Source organism: Bidens hawaiensis, unplaced genomic scaffold (genome assembly GCF_021521415.1).
Source record: "Bidens hawaiensis isolate Kalapana, Puna unplaced genomic scaffold, B.hawaiensis_p1.1 tig00026855_1, whole genome shotgun sequence".
Lineage (NCBI taxonomy): Eukaryota > Viridiplantae > Streptophyta > Magnoliopsida > Asterales > Asteraceae > Bidens > Bidens hawaiensis.
In genome coordinates this window covers 91,195-100,053 of record NW_027494327.1, presented here as the reverse complement: position 1 = coordinate 100,053, position 8,859 = coordinate 91,195, and the positions used below count along the sequence as shown (strand labels likewise).

Below are 8,859 nucleotides of genomic sequence, written 5' to 3'. Positions count from 1 at the left end.
ACTTCAGTGGCCATCTTACACTATTTTTATAAACACAAACTCATGATGTGTCAAAACACTTCGAAGTGACTAAATACAAATTCGTGAGGTAGCCCGTAGCTCATTCTATGATTGGCCCAAAGACCAGTGACATCGCAATTCGTATGATTGAGACCAATCTAGATTCATAGGATATCTCAGGTCCAATCTCAACGTTTCATTTAAGAAAAAAGAAACTAACAATGGCTTTGGTAAAGGGGCAAAACAGGAGGAACCAGTGCATTTAATGCTCTGGTCGAACGCGATGATAATATGCACCAATGCAATCAAAAATAGCTTACTCACAATGGGCAGGGACATTAATTGCTAGGATTCGGTTTGTTCCTTCCAGTTGAGCCTTAAAACCGGATCTTTCAGAAAAATTACTAAAGCAAGCAGACACTGAACCGGAAATAGTTACGTCTAAGGGCAGTATCGTTCAGAAGTGTCATAACGGAGAAAGGACGGCAGAGGCCTTACCTTTTTTTAGAGATAATGAAGGCAAGAGAAACGGAGGATATAAATTAAAATCATGAAGCACTCACTCTCCAATCATCAGTCCTCATAACTCCATACAAGAAAATCACCAAGAACACGACGTTTGCTGAAGCAATTGGGCCCATTCGGTTCTAGGCTTTTACCAGTACCGGCTCTATAGTATAATCAAGTGAAGCACCAGCTTTATGCCACCAAACTTTCAGGACCTCCATTTTAAAAAAAAAAAGTTTACATATATCTAGTGGATGTAATAATTTATTTTAGTTTTACAAACGGATTGTTGTAGCGTTATAGTGATAACTGTTCAACCCAATTACAATGAGACGTTGTTTCGAATCCCTACGCTGTTTTGAATCCCTGCCATATCATATCACCTTCACATCACATTCTTCTTCTTCATCTTTATAATTACACTAAAAACACTATATTTTCTCTCTCATATACAATTAAATAATACTTTTTTACATCTTTATCATTATCTTTTCTCTCTCCTCCACTCACAACCACTTTTAAATATATTAAAAAATAAATAGAGGATGAACAGTGGTTCTTCAAATTTACTATCTCTTTAAATTTTCTCTCTTCTCTACTCACAACCACTTACCATTCTCTAAAATTTTTTAAAGATTTCTCTCACAAAGTTTTTAAGGGACCTGATGTGAATGCTCTTATTTAATCAAAATATTATTTGCATATATATTTATCTTTTATATGACGGCCCAGTAGACTTAAATATTATTTGCATATATTTTTTTTCTTTTTATATGACAGCCCTGTAGACCCATTAAAATTATATACTAAATAAATAAAAAAATGTAACTATCAATGCTATCTTGATTTTTTTATTCTTTTTTTTTTTAGTTTTTATTTTTTTTGATTTTATTTGTACACAACCTTTCAGGTCCTATTTTAGTTGCACTAGGGACTCTGCTTGTTTGATTTTTTGGATTCTGGACTTGAGTATGTAACCAAGTCAGGAGGCATTATTTTTTTCACAGTATACTAGATTTTATTCCTTATATTACGAGGGTTGTTTTATATTATTTGTTTCTAATATTTATTGATTTTTTGATTTTTTTATTGTATGAAAGTTAATAATATACTTATGGTTTGATAATACATTGTTTCACAAATAAATGAGATGTTATAACCCGGTTTAAAAGCTATATGGGTTTGATACGACCCAAGACCGTTTATTTTTTTTACTATAAAATTGGTTTTTTAATTATAAATAATATATATATATATATATATATATAATAAATCATATATTATTTTTAGCATATCCCTATTTTATAGTATTTTTATATCAAATATTTGGTGAGATTAGTTTTTAATTTAATGAGATGTTATAACCCGTTTAAGAAATCTCTGGGTTTGATAAGACCCATACCCGTGAATTCGGGTCAAATGCATGAGAAATCTCCATTTAAAAATCAAACAAATCTGGTGACTCCATAAAAAGGGGGAGCGACACATCGCGACACATAGGATTTTTATGTTTTCGTTTATATATATTATAGATATAGCATATCTAAGTAACAATTATTAGAATAGTAAGTCTAAGCAAATTAATTAAAAACGTTTCTCTCTTTTAAAGGCCTCGGTGTTATAACTCGCTTTCGATCTTAAAAAATATTGAGCTGACCCTGGCTTCTACACAAATGGTTTATAATCAATAGATCTTTATAAAGTCGCTTTAACAACTTAATTTGCTAGCAATAACATAACATGTTTAGATACTAATAATAGAATTTTGGATGTATGGGATTGAAGATAAAAATCCATTCCCTCACTTAGTTTAGGATTTTGGTGTCGAAAAGTCTCTATTGGGCCAAATGGTGGCACCATGTTGATCCACACATTTTTTTTTAACTTTCGGTATCTAATTAGGCTAAAATAGGTTTTTGGTGCCGCAAAGCCACTATTGTTCCAATGCTATGGTGTCCCCATTTAAAAATGTATGGTTGGTTGGTTCAAATCCTTGGTTAAATTTTATTGTCAAAAGAAAAAAAAGAATACTTTTTAGTTGACCATTGCCACCATTTTTAGCTCCAAAATGTGTTGTTCCAGGCACATTAACCCGCCCACATCGGATCGTCTCAGGCCCATCACATGAGATACAAATTTGCCTCTCTCAGAGGCAAGACAATTGGTGTTTAGGATCGGATTCAAACTCACAACCTCTAGGTTATTAGCTCCAAGTCTACACGACTACACCCCATTAACCAGTTGAGCTGCACGACATTATTTTTAGTATATTGTTCAAGTACCCATCCATGCTTTTGGACATGGTTTTGTACTATCATTATTTAATTGATGGCGAGAAACACCTGAAGAAACAAGTTCACTTCTATCGTATATATAATTACATTTAGCACTTGTGTAAAACAACATTAATAACAACATAAATTTCTAGACATGGTACTTAGTAACATGTGAGATGTACACTAATTAGGGATTTGTTTCACCCTTTTCCAACTTCTCTTTAATTCCATTAGTTACCCTAATTCTTAGGATGGATCCAATATAAGTTCAAAAGTAAATAAACAACACGAATATGCTCCTTTAAGCCAAGATTGGCATCTACTATTTGTTTCCCATATCTAAGATGTTAATCTCAACATCATTGAAAGAGTCCGATCCAAACTCATGAATACCAAAATCTTGACAATCCATTAGCCATGTTGCACAATCATCCCATGAGGCAAATCCATTTCGATGTTCGTTGAAGTTCGGTCCACTATTTGGTAACTTCCAAGTCGATGTATCAATGAGTGGAGGTTCATCTTCACCTAAGAGGTAGCTTAACAACTTCTCATCTTCACTAATGCTTTCAAACAAAGTTTCAGTTCCTTGATCTTGAATGGTTATAGAGTTTTCAGAAAGTGTGGAGCTTGAGTTCTCCTCATTGCTTTGAAGGGTAGTAGCACTTGCAGAGGGCGATGAGGACTGTGGCATAAGCTTTTTGGTCGAAGCCGATGTCAACTCTGATTCAGTTTCTTTTTCAAGTGGTTCATGGGTGACAGGATCAATTCCCATTTTCAAGAGTTTTTTCTTGATATGAGTATTCCAGTGATTCTTGATCTCATTGTCTGTTCGTCCTGGCATACTTGATGCTATTTTTGACCACCTAACATATGGAAGTACCATTAATTAGTCATATCAATATTATTTATCAAAACTAATAACCCAATGTGAAATATTTTTGGGATTAGTTTCAAATGCAAAAGAAATATTTACAAAAACTAATAGCCCAAATGCAATATTTACCAAATGCTTATGATTATTTATTATTTAATAATTTTATGTTTTGATTTAAACTGATATATAAATCCATTCATTATCAAATCATATGTTATCAATAAATGTTAGTGATGCTATTTTTTATTTATTAATTATAAAATACTAATATCTATCAAATGTTATTTTATAATTAGTTTGCATTAAGTTTTAAATTTTTCACAACCTAGTATCATGTAAGAAACAAAATCAAATACGTGAAAATAAAGTAATATGTTGAATAGCCACCGTAACGCCTTTTTTATGTATTTTTTTCTTTTTTATTTTAAATATGTTTATTTTATGAATTTATTTATTTAAGAGTATTCTCATTCAACCCATTTTTTGAGGAAGATTTTTATAATTTAGAGAATGGTTTAAGGTGCTGTGAGTGTATCAAAGAGGAAATTTAATGATTTTTCTGTATATTTGAAAAGTTCATGTAGCACCCTATATTCTTTTTAATATTTATTTGAAGTGGTTATGAGTGAATGAGTAAAAATATATTGATAAATTTATAAAAAGGTATTTTTTAATTGAAAAATAAAGAAAAAAATATAATAATTTTTAGTTTAATCTTTTATTTGAAGATAATGAATTAGATGTGAAAGCTCATATATCATAGAAACTGGACCCACGCAAAGAAGATCGTCTTCTTTCATTTGTTTTTGGATTTAATGTTTTATTAACATAGGTTGATTAGCAAACCAATTATTAGTATATAAGGTAATATCTCATAAAATATTAATCAAGTTTTAAAAGTGTTCCAATTATGTCACTCATACATATTTTTTTCAAATCGGGTCACTAAATCTTCAAATAGAGTCTCACTGATTTTTTTGTGCGTCAAGAAAGAAATGAAGGATAAGATGTGAGGGTCGGAATTTGCAATATATGTAGTTAAATTTAGAAAATTTTAAAAAATGTTAATTATATTAAAATTCAAAAATAAAAAAATAAAATCCACGTCGCCACTCAACGTCAACATAAAAAAAAAGATAAAAAGTTTACCTATGTGAAACAAAAAAGAAAAAAAACGAAAAAAACATGTTAAAACATTTAATTTAATAAAATATAAAAGTTGAGTGACTTAACTAGAACACTTTTTAAAATTGAGTGACTTAATTGAAACACTTTTAAAACTTACCATGTAATTGTCTCTACATATTACCATGCAAATTACCATTGACGGTATGTAAGGAATAACACAGTTAGTCATTGATGACCATATCGTATACACACATAATTAAACTTGCTCATTATTATTGATGCATGCACTAAAAAATTTAAGTAGAGACAAAATGTCACATATCATCTCCGGCCATATAATTATCATAGAGTGAAAGACGCCTACCGATTGCCTAGGCGAGCATGGAGATCAATAACCAGTTGTTCTTCATATTCATTGAGCAGACCACGCTTCAAGTCAGGTCGGAGGTAGTTGGTCCAACGCAGCCTGCAACTCTTGCCACAACGACGGAGTCCAGCGAGCTTAGGGACGGCACGCCAACAACATTGACCGTTGGTGAGGATGAAGTTGATGAGTTTTTTGTCTTCCTCCGCCGTCCATGGCCCTTTTTTCACTCCTGATTTGTCACAACACGGTTGTCGGCCCATCTTTTTAATCAATTAATACTATTGTATTAATATGTTGAAAATTAAAAAATATGGGATACGAATGCTGATTATAGAGCGCCAAGCACATTGGCCTAAGTTGAGATATGCCACCACCAACCTTTATATACACGCATTTTAGATAGAGAGAGTGAGATACGGGTGAGGTCCACAGGTTGTCTATGAAAGTTAAAGGTGAACCACAACCCGGTAAAGGTGGTAAAATTTGGAAGTGAAAAGGAAAGATGTTTGGTGACTCAAGGTTAACCCTAAAAAGTTAACCACTTTCCATTTTATACCCTCTACTTATCTAATGTTTGTGTTTTCAGTTCTATATGTAACATGATAATATTTATTGAAACCATAAGCACGGCATTGATTGCAACTTGCTGCTCTAAGGGAGCTCGGAGTGGCATCAGTATGGCGCACGATGAGATGAAAGATGCATAGGTGGGAAAACACCCTGCAACCATTGCTTTTAAGATCGGTGGGATGAAATAGTCAAATAGCTAGTGAATATATTTTCATGCTTTTGAATGTGTTGAGATGGATTGAAAAAAAAAATGATGTGACTTTGATATAAAATAAAGGTTGCACGACGGATAAGATGGGTGCAATGTACTCCTAGCTAGCACCGTAAAAAGTTGAAGATCAATTTTGCTAGGTGGCTTATTTACAGCTAAGTAGATTTTGAACTCAATGGCTCGTGTTTTATGGGTACAAGTTCGTAACATATAATCTACAATATCGTAAAAGAAGTAGTGTAAAGTTTAGTTTGCAGGCAGCTTCATAAACTACATGATATTATGCTTAAACCATATGCTAGCTAGCTCTATGTCTCAATAACTTTGTGTATACCATAGATGAAGTTTCTTGAGTTCTAACAATTGTTTTTAGCATTGATCCTAGGAGGCATGTCCTAGCTATTTAAGATGTAACCCTGTTTTTAGCATATATAGTATTATCATGTGATAGATTACTAGAACAATGTTAGAAGATCTCCTTATAAATCCGTGCACATATCTTTCAAGGATCCATTTCATATATGTCATATCCAAATGTATGGTAACTTTAAGCCGTCCGATCTTAGAGTGGGAGGGATGCTCCACTATGGTACCCTAAGTTATACATATCATGCAATGTCATGTCATTTACAACATCAACTACCTAGAACACGTTAATCATAGTCAGCTCTCCTCGCAAATACCCTAAAACCATTTTTCTTTTCTTAAAATAAGAAAGTTATAAAGATAATGAGTGATTGGGTAGGTAAAGAATTAGGTTCAACTTCCACTCATATATCTGAATCGATGACTATAACCCTCACACCACTAATAGTAAGGGGTGATGCACCGTAAAAGGGAACCTTACCCGGTTATGGTACATGGTGCCCCTCCTAACCTTATGCCAAGCCTCCGGGAGGCTTTGTTGATAATTCTTGTGTAATTAATATAGCTTTCCATTCCGTATATATAATGTGACTTCCTGTTTCTCTTAAGAGTTAATACCTCATCAATTAATATCAACTAGGTAACTAAACCCGTCGTGCTGCGAGGGCCCAACGACACAAGTTTGGTTGTTATCGGTTAAGTTCGTTATGCCTCGACAGTAAGTCTAAAAAGGTAAATCTACAAACACCCAAAACAATATCGACACATGTACAACTTATGATCAAAGCAATACAAATTTGGTCGATACTGGTTAGGTTCATTGCGGTACCGGAACTAAAGCCAAAAAATAAACTAGTAAACTCTCATAATAGTAGTAACACTTATATAAGCTTATAATAATTTCAATAACATATATAAAATGACGTTTATTCGGTTAGTATAACCTTGACATTATGGCGTTGGCCGTTATCGGTTGAGTTCGTAAAGGTGTCAAAATTAACAATTATTTCATCAAACTGATATATATTTAAAACAAAAGGAAGAAAAAATCATATAACGTGGAGGGTGTCCAGATCTTTGTGATCTCTAGTTCTTTCGCGAGGGCGTCTGAGTTTTATCATCGGTGACCCTTCGTGCGGGTGTATGAAGTATATATGCAATTCTTTAATTTGTCGGCCGTTAAAAAAATTAAGGTTAGTTATATGATATTTCATGCTATCTAGGATTGGAAATCAAGTCAATTTAATGAATGTAGAGGGGTTAAAGTTACAATTAATCAGAAAAAAAAATTGCACTTCCTACTTTCCTACACAAAAAGTATTTGTGATTGCACTTTTACTCTACCTTACCATCACTCCTTCCGTCATGACTACGTTACATGTCCTTCGGCTCGAAGGTTTATTTAATAAGTTATTGATATTATATCTTTTATATTAAACTACTATAATTACTTTACTCATGATAAATACTCAAGGCAGTTATATGTATATGACTTTTAGTCAGCAACTTATTTGCGAATTGACCATATTTAATTACGATGACCCAAAATGTGTTAGAAAGTTAAGGTTACTGTAGGTTGGGGAAAATGAAATGGAGGAGAAATGAAATGGAATGAAATGGACAATAACCAAATGAAATGAATCAATATCATTTTTTTTCTTGTTTAGTTAACTTATGGTCCTATGAGAATGAAATAAAGTATTATTTTATTATATTTGGTGTCCAAAAAATTTGGAATGAAACAAAATTGATAAAAAAAAATACTCCAATCTAAAAAAAAACTTTTTTAACCAAAATAAAAAAATTGCAACGACGGTAGTGTTGGCAATAGTTCTGGCGATGACAATAGAGGTGGTGGCGAAGGTGGTAGAACTAGTGGTTAGGTGGTGATGTCGATGGTATTGGTGGAGGCGAAGGTGGTGGTCAGGAAGTGACAGTGGTGGTGGTGGTCATGCGACAACGGTAACAATGGTTGTGGTGGCTACGATGGTGGTGGTGATGGTGGTAGCGCTGGTGGTAAGGTGGAGGTGGCGATGGTAGTCGTGGTGTGATGTGGATGTCGTGCTCTAATCAAAAACAAATATTTCAAAGTCTTAAATACCTATGACTAGTACGGGTAAGTATGATCGTCTCCACATGGAATCAATGGAAAGTGCAAGTAAAACTTACATTTTATTAATTAATATATTAAGCGGACAGCTGATGTCAAGCGGATATGAAAGATATTGTAAGAACACAATATTACTTTTAAAGATATAAACAATTATGAGAAATGTGATTCACTTCATGTTCAGGTACTACGCTGACCAACTACTCACATATTCAGGTAAATTGATTGCGTAGTAATTACTAGACCTAATAGTTGGGTTGTGATGACAAACGATACCCTAACCGAATTGTTGACACAACTGAACCCGATCTACCAAGTTACCAGTTTTATATTATGAAAATCATATAGTTTGCAATAAGTAGCGATTATTAGTTCAATGACACAATAACCTAGTCCTAAATATTGATGAATCCAACTAGATAAGTGATGCAAGATTCGTTAATAAAA

The 8,859-nt window shown here is 33.1% G+C and overlaps 1 protein-coding gene across 1 annotated transcript; it reads right to left on the bottom strand.

Annotated features, from left to right (window-relative positions):
- Nucleotides 1-2,942: 2,942 nt before the first annotated feature.
- Nucleotides 2,943-5,416, bottom strand: LOC143574170 (MYB-like transcription factor ODO1). The gene is made up of 2 exons (XM_077058858.1): nucleotides 5,153-5,416; nucleotides 2,943-3,649 (listed from the first exon to the last, which is right to left on the bottom strand). Exons 1-2 carry the CDS (start codon nucleotides 5,413-5,415, stop codon nucleotides 3,106-3,108), a joined length of 807 nt encoding a protein of 268 aa, XP_076914973.1. The 5' UTR covers nucleotide 5,416; the 3' UTR covers nucleotides 2,943-3,105.
- Nucleotides 5,417-8,859: the final 3,443 nt, after the last annotated feature.

Excerpts from the sequence above, each read along its gene's own strand:
- LOC143574170 (XM_077058858.1), bottom strand. The coding sequence starts at position 5,415 with ATGGGCCGACAACCGTGTTGTGACAAATCAGGAGTGAAAAAAGGGCCA. Across the intron at positions 3,650-5,152 it reads CATGCTCGCCTAGGCAATCG|GTGGTCAAAAATAGCATCAA; the intron begins GTAGGCGTCTTT and ends TCCATATGTTAG.